Source organism: Megachile rotundata, chromosome 7 (assembly GCF_050947335.1).
Source record: "Megachile rotundata isolate GNS110a chromosome 7, iyMegRotu1, whole genome shotgun sequence".
Lineage (NCBI taxonomy): Eukaryota > Metazoa > Arthropoda > Insecta > Hymenoptera > Megachilidae > Megachile > Megachile rotundata.
The window spans coordinates 9832484-9852193 of record NC_134989.1 but is presented as its reverse complement, the minus strand read 5'-3'; the positions used below and the strand labels follow the sequence as shown (position 1 = coordinate 9852193).

The 19710-nt window shown below is 34.0% G+C and overlaps 1 protein-coding gene across 1 annotated transcript in view; it reads right to left on the bottom strand.

Annotated features, from left to right (window-relative positions):
* alpha-Man-Ia (alpha-Mannosidase class I a) overlaps positions 1–19710 on the bottom strand; it is a 627691-nt gene that overhangs the window by 606578 nt on the left and 1403 nt on the right. Inside the window, exon 2 of the mRNA XM_076533836.1 lies at positions 11839–12063. Coding sequence (XP_076389951.1) covers positions 11839–12063 — 225 coding nt within the window. The remainder of the gene's footprint in view (positions 1–11838; positions 12064–19710) is intronic.

The window sequence follows — 19710 nt, the reverse complement described above, 5'->3', positions numbered from 1 at the left end:
TGGTGATTATGTAGGGTACGATGATGGGCACATATGGTCGTACAAGCACCGGTGTTTCGATTTTAAATTTTCTCGTTTACAAGATTGAAAATTCACGTTTTTATAGATGATATTTTTTAAACATTTATAAACTGTTCTGAAAACAATTTGAATCACATTTCACAAAATTTCAAAATTTATTTCTGCTCCACATCCAAAGCATTACTCCGAATTTCGTTTCTTCGTAGATCAATAGACCGGGATTTTAATTGCAGGTTATGCAATCGAAATGAACGAGCAGCGAACAGAAAAGAAAATGCGCGAATTAAACAACAGGTGAATGAATTTGTACGAACACGTAGGTTGGAAACAGTTTTTCGTTAATGAGCGTATAATTGTTTTCGTAAACGTTTACGATACGAATCGACCAATTCTGTTCTCACGTTCTTATGCAAAAAAGTTCATTAGCGACGACAGAGTAATTGAATAACAGCGCTGAATACGGAATACAGGTTTTCGAGCGGAGAACAAATATCGTTAACTATAATTCTCACATCGAATTTCCATGGCTGTCACGTTCGCGTGAAGTGTCGATAATAGTCGACATTAAATGTCGGAGGTAGAGGAAACATGGAAAGGGTGGAACAAGAAAGCTACACTTGCCATTAAATGCAAATATTTCCTATGCAATCTTTCATAAATTTAATGCTTTATAGTTTTGAAAATGTTCCAACATACTCATGCGTGTTGCAGTGATAAGGTGACTTTGAATACATTTAGTTATTTAGATTTCTGGCTCACTTAATCCATAGTTACTAACATCCATAGATGTCTTAATTTCTAGATTCTAAAAATTTCTGAACTCGAACTAGAATTCCCTAAAATTCCAAATACTCCAAAATATCCCTTTATCCCCAAATTTCGCTATATCCCTAAATATCTATATATATTTCAATATCCCAATATCCCCAGATATCACTATATTACTAGATATCCCTATATCTCTAGATATTACTATGTCCTCAGATATCCCTAGATTACTAGATATCCCTATATCCCAGGATATCCCTAGATTCCTAGATACCCCTAAATCCCTAAATTCCTAGATATCCCTAGATTCCTAGATATTCCGAGATCCCTAGATATCTTTAGGTCCCTAGATATGCCTATATCCCTAGATATCCCTAGATGACTAGATATTTCTATATCCCTAGATATCCCTAGATGACTAGATATTTCTATATCCCTAGATATCCTTAGATCCCCCTATATCCCTATATATACTTATAACTCTAAATATCCCTAGATATCCTTATAACCCTAAATATCCCTAAATATCTCCAAATCCCTATAACAAAAAACCCTGGCTTATAAGTACCTTCTGAGTCCTCATAAAATCCCCTAGTGAAAATTTGTATTATCACCACAGCAATCAATGAGTAATGTCTTTAAAAAGGATGTCGGTTCGCGAGTTAAATAGGGAAATTGTTCAATTCGCAGATATTTCTTCCAATGGGTCGATTCATTCCAGTTAATGTTTTTAGTGGTGGCAAAAGGTATCGATAGTTGCGTAAATGCATATTGCAGCGTTCGATCGGACGAATCAATTTGCCTTTTCACCTTGCCTGTGGAGTGTTTATTTTCAGTGGAAAACGAAACCGTAAAAAGCGTGACTGAAACGTTTGCTCGTTGATCCTTTTAAATTGGTTTACGTATTTTTCCAACGTATTTATACACGCCTCGATTATGCTTTTTTATACTGTACACCAAACGATCCCGGCGGAAAATTTTCATCGCTTGATACTTTCAGCGGTTAGAAACGAGCTCTGCCGCTGTCGGTTTTATTGCTTTTTCGTAAAAATATTATTCGTACTTTATATTTGGTGAATTTCACGTTCAATTTGCGCATTTTTTATTGCTGTCGTGCGCAAATGTACAGTGGTTAAAAATTGTCCAAAACCTTGTTGTCAAATTTGCAATTAATTTTCATAAAATGTATTATAAGAATACCTATGAGTGATAAATATAAGAATAGTTGAATGTTGACTCTACCTAGTGAACTACCCGATTCTTATTTTTATTTTATCTTACCCCTCTTGCACTTTGTAATGCTTCTAGGCATTAAGAAACCCTTCATTTCTTTCGAACCATAAGAAAATTAGTAGGTGTACATTTGTGATCACGTCACAGGCATATTTGGAGCGAAATATTACGTATAACCCAGATTTCGAAGCATATTTGACCCAGGAATGTTTGATAGTATCTCTAAATCTTAATATCTACATTTTTGAACAGAGGTACTGTTCACGAATAATTTCATAAAGTTCTTTTAAAATTGCATGCACTAAAGTAAATTTAAAGAGGTGTAAAGAAAAATCTAATATGGTAAAATCGTTTACTGCAATCACTAATTGTTTTTGAAAATTTAAAATTTCGGTATGAAAAGATTGAAAATCTAAATTCGTGCAAACGACAATAAAAATTAAAAAAAAAATAAACTCGCAAATTTGCAATTAGCACAGGTGTGAAATACAATACGTCACACATTCTACGCGCCTCTGGTCGTTGTAAACCTATCCCAATTACATTGTTACATACGCTTGGTTCGGAACGTTGAAAATGCGAGCGATTTGGCGATCGAATCGAAAGCGTGTAAGAGTCGCGTGTCCGAATGGGCCAACATCGAAACGAGGCCGAGTAACTCTGAAGAGAGAAAAGAAGGATACTCGCGATGCGTGGCACGCAAACTCGATTCGACATCGACGAGAGCATGTGCCACGTATGGCTGACCTAGCCGGGAACACGACGGAACCGTTAACCGCACGGTGCCGTGAACTTTTGCCGCGAGTAACGTGAGTGCAATCTAATTTCGACCGAGAAGGCGAGGAGCCGTTCACCGACTGAACGCTTGCATGCACTAAAAGCGCCATGTTACGACCGCCGACCTATGTATTTCGACTCAAGTACTTGCACTGAAGTTCCCTTCGTACTACCATTTATTTGTGTACTATAATTTCGTGAAATAATTCGTATTTTGTATATTAGTTGTTGTTTTAGATGATATTTTGTGTTGGTGTGATTATTGTTGCAGAGATTAATGTTAAATCATTCAGTGTCAGATTTAGGGCTCTTTTCTCTGGATGACATGAGTTTATTTTGAGGAAAACATAGGTTTTCACAAGATATAGTATTTAGTTGTAAATATAGTACTATAGAGGGTTTATGGTGAAAGAAATATTAGAGACACCTCGTAGGTGGCAGTGAATGGATTAAATAGCTAAATCTTTGAATTACAGGATCACAAAATTTCAAAGCTGAAATTCCAAATCCTTAAATTAACAAATTTGCAATTACAAGTACTCAAGTCCCTTAATTCCAAGTTTCCAAATAACCAAAATTTCAAATCCTTAACTCCAAATTCCCAAATTGCCAAATCTACAATTCCAGATCACTAAATACCTAAACTCCAAGTTTTCAAACACTCAAGATTTCAAATCCCAAATTCGCAAATAACTAAATTGTCAAGTTACCAAATGGTCAAATTACCAAGCTAGCAAATCCCCAATTCCAAACTTCTAAATTACCAAATTTCCAATTCCAAATCCCTCAATCCCTAAATTCCAAGTTTCCAAATACCCAAGAGTTCAAATCGTATAATCCCAAATTCCGAAGTTCCCAAATCTCCAAATAACCAAATCTCCAATTCCACATCTCCAAGTACCCAAAATTCTAAAATCCCAAATTCTCAAATCACCAAATCTCCAATTCTACATCTCCAACTACCCAAAATCCCAAAATTCCAAATTCTCAAATTCGCAAATCACCAAATCTCCAATTCCACATCTCCAAGTACTCAAAATCCTAAATCCAAAATTCCCAAATCACCAAATCTCCAATTCCATATCTCCAACTACTCAAAATCCTAAATTCCCAAATTCCCAAATCTCCAACTTCAACTCCCAAATCCACAAATTCCCCCAACCTTCCAATTCAACCAACTACAATCCCCTTTCACCACGAAATAAAGATGAAACAGTAAAATAAAGAAAGAACGTCGAAAGAAAATATCAGTCCAATTCATTCCGACCACGGAAATCTGAATAGAGTGCACATCGTTGATCCCACGGTATATACACTCTATCGTCGCTAGTTCTCTGCATTCTTTTCTCGCGAAACCCGTCCACGGTGTTCCATCTTTCAAGTCCACACGGTACAGCGGTCGATCCCGCGGAATGATTACAAACGACCTAGGATAACGTCCAATAAAATGTCTACATCCAACGTTCAGTACACGTAGAAACGATACCCTGTGGAAAGCGGGACGACGTCGATGAACGCGTGTGCTTGCGTGTGTTTTATGATCTATACGATTCACATGTGTAGTTCCAACGGGGAAAGTATTAAAATCGGTATTTTTGCATCAATGGTGACGAACTGGATTCTACCGAATTTATTAGGCAATGCGAAACTTGACGAATGTTGGAATGTAAATTTGGATGTGGAGCATGTGTTACATATGGTTTTAGTGATGGGTAAATGTGATGTGAACAACTGAACTTAAATTTGATCCAATTGTAGTTGAACTAAAAATAAACAGTCTGTTAATGCAGCTAAAACATGAGATGAACAATTGAAGTTTGATATTCAATCCAATTGCACTTGAACTATAAATAAAAAGTCTGTTGATCAATGCAGCTAAAATGTGATATGAACAACTGACTAAACTTGAATTTTATATTCAATCCAATAGACTAAAAACTTGAACTGAGTAGAAAAGTACTTGAACAAAAAACAAAAGTTATACCCATCACTAAAAGCTTGAACTAAATAGAAAAATACTTGAACAAAAAACAAAAGTTATACTCATCACTAAGAGCTTGAACTAAGTTAAAATGCACTTGTTCAAAAAACAAAACTTATACCCATCACTAGAAACAGTTAAAAAGTGCCTCAAACAATGCTTGAATATTTAAGAAAAATTGTTAACGTGCTGGAACATGGGTGTACATATGAGTCAGTTCGTTCGAGCAAAAGCTGCAACTGCAATTGCAATAGTAAAACCATGCTAGTTTCCAATTGGACACAGGGCTGAAACATCAGCGGAATCCTCCGTAGAAACGCATCCGGTTTTCAGGTCAGTCGAGCCCCATACTCGACGCAGCTTAATCGGTTACATGTAAACTGCGGAATCGAATCCATCGCTGCGTGCACCGTTTTCGATTCCCTGTTTCCGCTCGTTGGAATTAAACGTGCCCCGTGAAAACTTTATGACGCTAATCATGCACGCATTCTAATCGTTGCAACACCGTTCGAAACGCACGTTCGGTTGCGTTTTACGCGTCGATGGGGCGAATTACCAGGGGTAATTGAAAATGGGAGATTGATGGGTTGTCTGATTCTGCTGGAAAATAACGATGCGGAAAATCGGATTGTGAAGAACTGTTATTTGTTTAATCCTTAAATACTGTTGTTTTTACTGTGATCAATGTGTTAAAGGGTTAAACAAATGTGATTTTTAAGGTTGACGTACGATTTTTTTACAAGTGCGTCAGACGCAACAAATTAATTATTCTTGTAATGTTAAGACAGTAATGTTCATAAAATTAAATTCACGATTCAATCGTGATGAAAATATGACTTATAAGAATATGTAACAAATTTTTTTCTGAAATTTAATTAGGTTTACATTTTTAATTACAATTACATTGTTCCACAAAAATTATCCAGAACAGTGTTTTCAATGCTTGAATAAATTAGAAGTATTCATTTTCAAAATAAATAGTTTCCAAAGATTTTAAACATAAATTAAAATAAACCAAATATTAAAAACGATTAAAAATGTACCAAAAATAATACAATATAAAATTTGAAACTTCAGAGAATATATTGAAGATTGTTTTAACGAAGATATACTCGAGTACTTATGCACTGAACTGAAAGTCTTGTTTCGATTTACCGACCAGATTACTATAGTTGCTTTAGGCGAACCATCTTTCTTGAAGACGTAACAATATATTACCGCAATAGTTTGTAGCGATATCAGAAAGTGCAACAGAGTTCGAACGTTTAATCAAACTGACGAATTAATCGACTTGGCTTGAACTAACTGCTACTGACGCTAGCCGAGTATTCTAACTCTATAGGTTTTGTACGCACATAATATAGTGTTTAAATAGAGAGAAATTGACCTCAGGCCACGGTTACTATATGACTGAATCAAACGCCACACGAGATTGAACTTTCAAACAGAAAGTTGAACGTATTCGCTGATTCGAAAAACAGGACACTGCGAGATAATAAATCTGGAAACTTTATAACTCTGCACGAGTTTATGAGTGGATGAATATTTTATTTTTTTTTTAATGACATTTTTAATGAATGAGAGATTAATTCTGTGGGAGGTTCTTGTTATATTGTCATGAAGTTATAAATTTAAATATTTGTTGTTTTGTAATTGTAAATTACAAGAAAGTAAATTATTGTAAATTTGAATATTTGGGATTATAAACAATTATGAATATGAACATTTATTATTTTGAACAGTTATACCTTCCAAAATTCGGTGAACTGAAAATCTGTAACTACGAAAATTTCATACCCTGCAAAATTCATAAACTGAAGACCTGTAAATACGAAAACTTCATACACTGCAAAATTCATAAACCGAAAACCTGCGAATAAAAAAATTTGATACCTCTCAAAATTCATAAACTGAAAATCTGCAAATATGAAAACTTAATACCTTACAAAACGTTAAAGTGAAAAATTTAAAAACACGAAAACCACTGAACTCCGAAATCCCAAGAACCAAAAGATTAAATGTTCTCATTCACAATAAATTTATAAATTTAAAAGAAGAAACTTTGTAACTTAATACTTTGCAGATGAAAACTATTATACGAACTTATAATATCAACTCGTACCGTGTCTGCAATATAACCAGAGACTATTATTGCAAACTTGACTCGTGGCAGCGCCACAGTTTAAACGTAAGATATTAGAGACGTAACATTCTCAAAACTATCGTTAATTAAGTACGAAACGTTTCATCAACTATTACAGAGACGCCCGGGGAATTTCTGGCCGATTACGAACGCGCTGGTATATACAGACATTCGTGTATTACCGCGAATAGAACAATTCCGACAAGCGATGAACAAGCGTCCGCAATCAGAGATAGAAGGAACAAAGCTAAACGCGGCCGTGGTTTCGCATTAGCGAACACAGAGCCGATTAAATTTCATTGCCGACGAGAAAACTTTCAGATTGAAATCACGCGAACGAACCAGCATCTGATTAAAGGCCGAAGAATATTATTCACGCGATCAACTTGATTCTAGTGGAAGAGCTATTGTTCGCAAACATAAACATTTCTCGTCCATGAACTTCAAATCACATTTTTATACGAACATGCAAATTGGAAATTCAATTAATTGCAAATACATGCGCGGCTCAAGGACAGATGAATAATAAATGAAGGAAGAATAATTATGGCGCTGGATTGTGTAGTAAACATTATTCAGTACGTAATATTTTCAGAAAAATTATTTACATCTTGATGAGATGCTATAGAATGGTTCTTGTGTAATGGAAGCTTGAATATACAGGGTGGCTCACCACTGTAGGTCCACGAAATGGGGAATAGCTAATGGGATTTCCTTTTGCAACAATAGGGTTTGAAGCTTCGTTTTAATCCTTGCGCTCTGATTGGTGAATTACCACGAATGCAATTACCACGCGTAGGATTATCATATATTGAATTACTACGCGTAGGATTATCATATATTGAATTACTACGCGTAGGATTATCATATATTGAATTACTACGCGTCGAATTACCACGCGTCGAATTACCACGCATTCAAGTACCACGTGTCGAATTACCACGCGTCGAATTACCACGCGTGGAATTACTACGCGTCGAATCACCACGCATCGAATTACCACGCGTGGAATTACTACACGTCGAATTACCACGCGTCGAATTACCACGCGTCGAATTACCACGCGTGGAATTACTACGCGTCGAATCACCACGCATCGAATCACCACGCATGGAATTACCGCGCATTGAATTACCACGCGTCGAATTACCACGCGTGGAATTACTACGCGTCGAATCACCACGCGTCGAATTACCACGCATCGAATTACCACGCGTGGAATTACTACACGTTGAATTACTACGCGTCGAATCACCACGCATCGAATTACCACGCGTGGAATTACTACGCGTCGAATCACCACGCATCGAATTACCACGCGTGGAATTACTACACGTCGAATTACCACGCGTCGAATTACCACGCGTCGAATTACCACGCATTGAATTACCACGCGTCGAATTACCACGCGTGGAATTACTACGCGTCGAATTACCACGCATCGAATTACCACGCGTGGAATTACTACGCGTCGAATTACTATGCATCGAATTACCACGCATCGAATTACCACGCGTGGAATTACTACGCGTCGAATTACTACGCGTCGAATTACCACGCGTCGAATTACCACGCATCGAATTACCACGCATCGAATTACCACGCGTGGAATTACTACGCATCGAACTACCACGCGTCGAATTACCACGCGTCGAATTACCACGCGTCGAATTACCACGCGTCGACTTATTGGTCCATGTTTTTCCCTAATAACTCAAAAACGAAGCTTCAAACCCCATTTCTGCAGAGGGAAATCTTATTCAGAATTACGTCAGCTACCATTTCAGGGACCTACACTAATTGTAAGACACCCTCTACACAGTCTATATTAAAAATTTCAATAAAAGAAGATCAATGACTACCATCAACGATATAATTTGAAAAAACAATTTTTGCCAATAAAAAAAGCGTAAGATTCCAATTTTTTTGAACAAGGCAAATATTTACATTTTTATCGTGTATAAAAATCAACTTGCCATGACACGCGGAATCGTATAATAGCTTTAAAAGGTAAAAAAAAATAAAAAAAACACCTTTCCTGTTCCCACTACCGACACACCGATTGAATTGGACGAATTGGAAACGCGCCATCAATTTCGCGAAGCGAATACAAACGTTCGGCCGTGCAGGACCGGAAAGGAGAGGAAAAAAAAAGGGAAGAAAAATTCGGCGAGTGACCGACCGCGATGCACATTCCACGCATCAATGATCAACGGTATTCCGTGATACGCGAATATTAAAAACTGACGGAAAAGCCGTGGAGCCTCTTCTCGTTGGTGCACGGTTTTGAAACATTTAATAAACCGATAAATAGATAATGACACGACGGACCATACGAACCTCGAAAATGAGCATACGCTTGGAAATTCGATGAATACGTTGATCGATGAACAGCAATATCGCGATTGGAAATCGTCGACGAAAATTTGCTCGTTAACCCCTTCGACCAGATGCTTCTCACGGTCGACTGGAATTTCAATGCATATCAAACCGTCGTAACTTTCAAAGTATCCGGATTTTTATATCGCGTGGAGATTTTTATCAAACGCAGTGGAAATACGGCGAACTCGAGTTATATTGCCATAGAGTAGTTGGATCATTAACCGGAGGAAGAGACAGAATTCATGCTACGAAAGCGTAATGTGTTTTATACTGCACATGTCTTTAATATACAAATTTCTATGCATATTTACATTCCTATCTGGATTGAACTATCACTTGCAATATCCCTAGATCCATAGAACATAATATTTCTAAAATAAAATTTGCACAGATCCTAATATTATAAGGATCCGACATCCCTAAGTCCTAACACCCCAAAATGTCTAATACCCTTACAACCTCATGTCCACAGATATCCCTAAATTCTCATATTCGTATATTTCCACGTTTCTAACCCAGCTTCAAAGCTTTCGATTTGCAGGAATCCCCAAAAATCAACGAATGAAAGTTGTGTCCTTCCTTGATTATGTTCACTAGGAGAGCTAGATTTGTTTTCGATTGCGCGAACTCTCTAGTTCAGATCCGCTATTCCAGGGGATTTCAAAAATCGTCTTCAAAGCTTTCTCGTTAACCAGGAATCGTGGATAACTCGAGGCCAGGCTACGCTTTCCATTTTCCAAGTAAATTTCAACAGTTCCCTCACCCACCGGCTCTGTCCTATCCCTGCTGTTGCTGCAGTTACATTTGCGTATAAATGAGAATACAGTATGTACATCCGCGGATATTCCGATTAATAGCGTTCCCTGTGGCGCGTGCGAGTGAATCACCGCCCCAACCCGTAATTTCGATTTGCACCCAATAAAAATGAAATTGTTGGAAAATCGAAAGATAAAATTAGCCCAACAATGAATCAAACGGTAAGCGAAAACGTTGTCGCGGCCGAAACGGTCCGCGATAAACTTTTCATCGGCGGAACAGAGCCGACAAATTGCGCCGTTCTACCTGCGTAATTATTAATCGCTTTCGAATATTTTGAAACGCGGAAACGTTTCGGCGGACTGTTATTTTTATTATTTAGAACGAAACGTATAACCTTGCTTGGTGAACTTCCGTTCGATATCGGAATTAACCGTATCGCTATTTACACCGATAACGAGTTCTTTGATAACGTTTTATAAAGCTCGATTTGCAGTAAGATTAAATGAGTTACGTCGAGCAATTTATGTGAGAACTTTTTACTTGCATGATGCATCGATATTTACTATGTTTGAACGATAAATTTGCATATAATATTCTGATGGAAAAAAAGGTCTGAATAGGTATAAAGCTACTGAAATTTTACTTTAAATATATTCATGCTAAATACAGTTTGTATAGAATTAAAATATATTTATGTATAATTGATATTAATTAGATTTATTTTATTTAGAATACGAAATTTTGATATGGGAGAAAAGAGTCAATAATTAAACTTTGGGGTGATGAGGACGCAAAGCGAGATCGTTAGCATAGAATTAAAGCCAAACAATCGTTGATTAACCCTTTCACAGTATCTGTTGCGTAATAATTGCAAATCGATCGCAATTCGATGCGTAACTTGTTTATTACTTATTTTAATTATCTATTGTGTTGCCGCTACTAATTAAGCATCTCAATTATTCGAACACTTTTTACAATTAACTCTCAATTTCCAACCTATATACCCATATATTTGTGTATCTAGAGAAAAACTGTAAAATCTAAATTTTAAGAAAAAACTGAAAAATCTGAATTTTATTGAAAAACTTATAAATCTAAATTTAAAGGAAAAACTGAAAAATCTGAATTTAATAGAAAAATTGAGAAATGTGATTTTAATGGAAAAAACTAAAAATTCTAAATTTAATAAATAATCTGAAAAATCTAGATTTTATTGCAAAAAATTACAAATCGAAATTTAAAGAAAAAACTGCAAAATCTGAATTTAGTGGAAAAATTGAGAAATCTGATTTTAATGGAAAAACTAAAAATTCTGAATTTAAAGCAAAAACTGAAAAATCTGAATTTAATAGAAAAACTCATAAATCTGAATTTAAAGAAAAAACTAAAAAATCTAGATTTTATTGGAAAAACTCATGAATCTAAATTTAAAGAAAAACCTGAAAAATTTGAATATACTAGAAAAATGTGAAAATCTAATATTAATGAAAAAACTAAAAAATCTAAATTTAACAAAAAACCTAAAAAATCCAGCTTATATTACAAAAACTTAGAAATCTAAATTTGACGAAAAAAACTGTAAAACCCAGATTTCATCAGAAAGCCTCATAAACCCAAATTAATCCAAAAAGTTAGAAACCTAAATTTAACTTTGGTCTAAAAAAGGTTAACATAAATTCTGATATAAATCTCATTTTCGACGGAAATGTACATAGTATGTAGTGAAATAGCGGAAGCATAAAATTTGAAGTAAAATGTCGTGGAAAAAACTCACCTCTTTCACCTTATCCCTTCGTTCCCTGGCGACGGGGTCCTTGTCCTCTCCCCCGACCGTTAAAGGCAGCTTATCCGCTGGCGCTGGTGGCACTGTCTCCAGAACTTCGTCCTTCCGGTGAAGGACCAACGAGGACGAACTACTCGCACGCACACGCGAATCACCAACGTTCACTTCCGGTTTTTCCAGCGTCTTCTGTTGCTGGTATTCCTCGTCGATTTTCGCCTGAAACGCGGTCAGATGAAGTCGCGGCTCGACATTGTCAGATGACGGTGTTATTCCTCCGAATTCATCGAGGATGTACAATCACAACAAATACAATGAACGAATTTTGCATTAACTAATCCGAGCATGTTGGTCTCTCGAGGGTTAGGTCACTCCAGAAAGAGTGTCATCACTCATTTAAAGCCGCGTCTAGACTCGGAGACATTGTCTGGAAGTTTGGACGTGCATTTGAATAATCTAAATGGGTGGATTTATTTGAAATTCATGTTCAACTTTTAACCTTCTTATTCCTGGCATCAAACGTCAGGACATCGCTGAAAATATTATGAGAAGTAGGACGTGACATTTTAACCTTGATGGTGTGTGAATCTATGTGATCCAAAGTGGAAATATCTTTTCCACAAGTAATATATTTTCACATCCTAATATAGGATGCAGGTTTCACTTTCTTGTAGAAAATCACAAGCTCCAACCCTAGCATCAGATGTTAGGACATCTTTGGAAATATATGACAGATTGATTGTTTAGAAATATGGACGTCGACTGATATGGTCATTAGCTCCAAATGTTATGGGAGCAACAGAAGAACGTGGAGTTTTATCAACCCTGCTGTTGTATTTAGATCTATGTAGTTCAAAATGAAAATAGCTGTTCTACAAGTAATATGCCTTTACATGCTTCTGCCTAATGTGGTTTATTCTTAAACCTGGCGTCAAACATCAGGTCATCTTTCGAAATATTACGAGAGCTACAGAAGAATGTGAAGTTTTATTAACCCTGCTGTTGTATTTAGGTCTATGTGGTTCAAAATGAAAATAGCTGTTCTACAAGTAATATGCCTTTACATGCTTCTGCCTAATGTGGTTTATTCTTAAACCTGGCGTCAAACATCAGGTCATCTTTCGAAATATTACGAGAGCTACAGAAGAATGTGAAGTTTCATCAACCCTGCTGTTGTATTTAGGTCTATGTGGTCCAAACTGAAAATGATTTTTCTACAAGTAATATATTTTGAAATACTTTGTACCTAATGTAGTTTCACCTTCTAATTTCTGGCATCAGATGTTATAGGTGTTCTTAATTCGATCATTGAAACTGTTATAAGGGAGACTGACTGATTATTTAGGAAATGGGTGTCCACTAATGTGGCCATTAATCCCAAATGTTATAGGACCAACAGAAGAACGTTGAAGTTTTATCAACCTTGCTGTTGTATTTGAATCTATGTGATCCAAATTAAAAATACCTTTTCTACAAGTAATTCTGAAATCTTTCTGTTTAATATGATTTATCCTTTTCATTCCTATCCATCAGACATTAAGTCATCAGTAAAAATATTACAAGAAAAACCAAAGAACCAGAACTTTTATTAACCTAGCAATCCTACTTGGATCTACATGGACCAAAATACAAATGGCTTCTCTTTAACTAATTTTCACATATTTCTACTAAATGTTGATTATTCAAAATCAATTCCAGAAGATGAAAGTTTCAGTGAGACGATTGAATCACGAAACATTCTCGTTTAAACGGTTCCATTCAATTCGGAACATTTGCATGCTTGCAATACGATTTTTCAAGGATACAACCGATCCCGTCAGATATCCATTTTCCACTCCATTTCCGTTCGACCTCTGTTACACGCGGTTTTATACAAAATCCTCGTCGAGTCCAACGAGATCCCTGCTACTCCTGGCTTCTTCAGGGAAATCAAATTTTCCGCTGGTCCACTCGAGAGACCCCACAGCAACGTATTTATCCGAACACCGACATCTGAATGCAATCTCGACTCGACAAAAATGCGCTTCTTTCGCTTTGTACGCTCCAACCTGCTCCGCGACACTCTCGACTTTCGATCATCCGTCCGTTACAAATTTTCGAACGACAAGTTGTATTTTTATTTTTATTTGTTGGGGTGATTCATGGATTCTATGTAGAAGTTTTGTACAGAGTCTAGTTTCAATTACTGCTAATTTTATTTTTGATGAATGTGGAAATTTATAAATTTGAAGTTTATGAGTTTCGAAATTTGTGGAGTTTAGAATACTGTGGTTTGAGAATTTAGAAATTTTAGGGTGGGAGATTTGAAATTCTTTAAATTTTGAAATTAGTGAATTTGGGATTTTCAAATGTACTTTATGTAATGAGAAATTTCAGATTTACTAATTTATGTAATTAGAAATTTACTTTTACAAATTTATATAATAAAAAATTCCAAATGTACAAATTTGTATAATTAAAATATTCCATTTTACAAATTGCAAAATTAAAAATTCCACTTTTACAAATTTTCAAGTTTAAAACTCGCAACGTTCAAATCATCAAATTTGAAAACCTAGAAATCTTCAAACATGTATATTTAAAAATTTGGGAATTTAGAAACGTAATATCTGCAAGTGATCAAACTCGAAAGTAACAAATTCTGAAATATTTAACAGCAGAAAATGTCTAAACCTGTTAATTATCCGCCATAATTATTCATGCCTCCTGCTAATTAAACATGAGCAACAAATTTATTTCGACCCTAATTAAACGCGTTCGCAACTTTTATACTCGCACCTAATTACCCTTCGTAATTAATAACATAACGATTAAGTAACCCCTACTTAACGTAAACTCAGCCATGTATACTTTAGTTAATAATAGGTGTTCTTAATTCGATCAATTACCCTGACAAAAATGTCCGTTTAAAAAGTTTCCCACACCATCTTTTTCCTCCCGATCAATAATGCAGCACGCGAAATCATTTTTATTTCTTGTGTTTTAATTAAACGTTATCTCACTGCGGTGACTAACCAGATTGGATTGTACGCTGGCTGCAATACCATGACCATGTTATAATAAAATTCAGATTCGATATCTCGTTTGATAAGGACTGCTCGAAGCGCTGTATCGGATTCGAATAAAACTATTTCACAGCTCGTTTTATCTCGATTTATGCTGTGTCTGCCAACAGAAGCATAACAATACGATAATATCCGTCCAATTAATTATTTCACATTTTTCCGTTTCGCTTATCGGATTCCATAAATTTAATAACGGGAGATTCTTGAGAACTGGAAAATGTTATGCAAATACGTAGAAAATTTTACTGAAGTGAAAGCTTGAAGAAATTAATTAATTAGGAAATTATAAACTTCAAATGATATGGATGCAAAACTCAAAGTTTATAGAAAGTGTCTTTAAGTGCAATTGCTGTTGAATTATTTTTAGATATTTCACAGTGAATTGAACTGAGTTTGAAGAACTAAATGAATTTGTTTAAGTTAATAATTACTTCTGAAGTTGTGAAGTTGAAATAACGTAATGGATGCAAAACTCAAAGTTTATTGAAAGTAACTTCACATACAATTAGTCTTTAATTTCTATAAATTTCATGCTGAATCAGACAGTCTTTATGATGCTGCAAATTAAAGTAAGTTGTACTAGTATTTTACTGCTAAATTAAATTTATTAATATTTTACTACTAAAAGATAATAATTATTGTACCATGTAATTTAGCTATAAAAATAATTTGCCAACACAAAGAATAAATTTGAAAATTATTTATATAAATTAAATTCTATGATGCTGCAATACAAATTAAATTAAGTTGAACTAGTAGTACTTTACTACTAAATTGAGTTGAATAATATTTTACTGCTAAAAGATAATAATTACTATACCATGTAATTTAGTTACAAAAATAATTTGCCAACACAAAGAATAAATTTGAAAATTATTTAGATAAATTAAATTCTATGATGCTGCAATACAAATTAAATTAAGTTAAACTAGAAGTACTTTACTACTAAATTGAGTTGAATAATATTTTACAGCTAAAAGATAATAATTACTATACCATGTAATTTATTTACAAAAATAATTTTCCATCAAAAAAAATAAACTTGAAAATTATTTAAATAAATTAAATTCTATGATCCTGCAATACAAATTAAATTAAGTTAAACTAGTAGTACTTTACTACTAAATTGAATTGAATAATATTTTACAGCTAAAAGATAATAATTACTATACCATGTAATTTATTTACAAAAATAATTTTCCATCAAAAAAAATAAACTTGAAAATTATTTAAATAAATTAAATTCTATGATCCTGCAATACAAATTAAATTAAGTTAAACTAGTAGTACTTTACTACTAAATTGAGTTGAATAATATTTTACTGCTAAAAAATAATAATTACTATACCATGTAATTTATTTACAAAAATAATTTTCCACCAAAAAAAATAAACTTGAAAATAATTTATTTAGATGAATTCTATGTTACAACCTCACAAGCCATATAAATGAAGGAATACATTATCAGTGTCCTCATTCCATTGATACAATTACTTCCAATTAAATGACCCGTACAAAAACATCTTGCGTCTCGTTACAACTCTTTCAACTGCGCGCCAGTTGGCCCACATTTGATTCGATTAATCCAGCCCGCTAAATCATGATTGATTATTGCACACGGGAACAGATTATGCAAACCGTGTCCAACAATCGACGTGTATTAATCGTAACACGTATGATCGTGAATCGATCGTGGATCAATATGATTGAACTGTACACGTCAGTCAGATAATTTTGGCAAGTGTTAACTTTATCGTTTGTGCTTGGAAAAGACATCTGGAAACATTCGAGTGTACTGAATATTTGATACTTAATTTGTAACTGGGTATTTTCGGATTTACGCACTCAGCTGTTATTGATTTTATTCGAATTTGGAGTTTTATACTTTGGAGTTCAAGTCTAATTATAATTTGCATAATCGACTGCATAATTGACATGAAATTTAAACTTTGTCTGCTTGAATATTGCATATTAGTCAGTTTTGACGTTACTGATACATCATAATATAAGAGGTTAATATATAAGCTTAAATATTTTTGAAAAACAGACTAATGCTAATTTTAAAGCAAGAAGTAAGAACCTAACATTTGAAGTTTCTAATAATACTCGATCTTAATGAAGAGTATCTCATAACTGTGAAGTCAAACGATTCTCATTTGCAATTAAAATTACAAGGATCACGGTTACATCTGGCAAACTATGAATGAATCACCAAACATAAAACTGCACAAACGCTACAAATCATTGAGAAGTTTTGATACAAACTTTTCCACCGATTGTACATGAACTTTATAAATATTGGCGTTGCAAATTAAGTGAACGAAAACGATGCAAATTAAGTTTACGTTGCAACGTTAAACATTCGAGCGATGCAATTGAATATGAATTGGCGATAAATTCTATTATTTCGGAACAAGGGGCGTCGACGTCGAATAAACGCGAAAACGGTTTGATTCACGAGCGTTTCATATCGGTCCATAAATCGAACTGCAATCTCAGGCTCGTCATCGTTAATTAGAATCGCCATTGCAACTGTACAGATTCTGTACTTTGTCCATTCATCATCTTTAGAAAACCGCTTTCGTCACGATCGTACACACTCGAGAACCAAATTAAAAACACAAAACATCCTTGTATCTTCCATCTTTCGTTTAATGAAATTAGGGCGAAGTACAAGGTAACTAATATTTAAGTACACAGATCAATTTTTAATGAAAAATTTCTTTATGTTTATATTAATATTAAGCTTTTTGTGTACTGTATATTTTATGTGTAAAAATGAAGTATATTTTGTGTGTAAAAATAAGATGAATTTTATATATAAAAGTAAGGTAAATTTTATATATAAAAGTAAGATAAATTTTATACATAAAAATGAAACATATTTTGTAGTATAAAAATAAGATGTATTTTACATGTAAGAATAAAATGAATTTTATATATAAAAGTAAGGTAAATTTCATACATAAAAATGAAGTATATTTTATAGTACAAAAATAAGATATATTTTATATATAAGAATAAGATGAATTTTATATATAAAAATAAGGTAAATTTTGTATATAAGAATGAGATAAATTTTATAGATAAAAATGAAATATATTTTATAGTATAAAAATAAGATATATTTTGTATGTAAAAATCAGATAAATTTTATATATAAAAATAACATAAATTTTATACATAAAAATGAAATATATTTTATAGTACAAAAATAAGATATATCTTACATGTAAAAATAAGATAAATTTTATACCTAAAATTGAAATATATTTGACAGCATAAAAATGAGACAAAAATGATGTAACTTCAACAATAAAAAACTTGATAAAAAATTAAAAAGTCTGTAAAATAATATACAAAATACATAATCTTTTACTTAAAAAAAGTGAAACATAAAATTCAGAAGTTACAAAGTAACATATGCACACATTCGTTTGCTCAAAAAAAGCGTAGTTTAACACTGCCACCTGGGAAGCTTACCTAACAAACATTGAATAACTGACAATATTTAAAAACCGTCCACTACTTCAAACACTACTATCGTCAACGCCTTATCTTACACAAAGCGAAAGTACAAAAGCAAAGTATAACTTTACTTTTCCTTATCTAATATGTACTTTCACACCACCCTATAAATGAGCCGGTCAAAGCAAAGTGTCTGAACGAGGGTCGATGCGTCGGAAATTGTGCTGTGAAATTTTAGGCCGAGAGTCTATTAGCGTTGATAAAACTCGTTCTCGCGAGCGGGACACTGGCTGCAATGCCGACGAAAAATTAGATAATTCGATCCCGTTCAACGAAGTTCACACAGTTACGTTTCACGAGTCTGTAATTCGCTCGCTATTCCATCCGCACTCGTAACGATAACCATTTACGGCGACGAGAAATCGCACGATGTAACGCGATCGATTCAAACGACTCCAAGTTTTGGTTGCCGCTGAAAATTTTACGACCACGCGATATGTGGGCTGAATCTACAGTTTTGCGTGTCTCGCGCTATTTACGACGCGAATGAATAAAAAGGGAGTTGTATGCGAAACAACGAAATCATGAGACAACGATCGGATTCCACTGCTGCGATTCAAAATAGTAATCGGAGCACGACGGGAGATAACCATGGGAGGCAGGATGGGTCATGTGTAGGTTTAGATATAGTGGGTAAGCTTCTTTTGAGAATTTTTAAATTACTAAGTTTTTTAGTTCTTTAATTCTCAAATTTATCAATTTTTAAATTAGTAATTTCTGTAATTTCTATTATAAATTTTTGAAATTTCCAAATTTCTAAATTTCAAAATTTCCAAATTACCACCTTCTCTAATCTCCATTACAAATTTTTGGAATTCTCAAATTTCCAAATTTCCAAATTACCACCTTCTTTAATTTCCACTACAAATTTTTTGAATTCTCAAATTTCCAAATTTCCAAATTACCACCTTCTCTAATCTCCATTACAAATTTCTGGAATTCTCAAATTTCCAAATTTCCAAATTACCACCTTCCCTAATTTCCATTACAAATTATTGGTATTCTCAAATTTCCAAATTTCCAAATTACCACCTTCTCTAATCTCCATTACAAATTTTTGGACTTCTCAAATTTCCCAATTTCCAAATTACCACCTTCTCTAATCTCCATTACAAATTTTTAGAATTCTCAAATTTCCCAATTTCCAAATTACCATCTTCTCTAATCTCCACTATAAATTTTTTAAATTTCCAAATTTCCAAATTGTTATATTTCCATAATTTCCAATTACATTTCTACATTTCTAAATTTCCAAATTCCCCAATACTGTAAA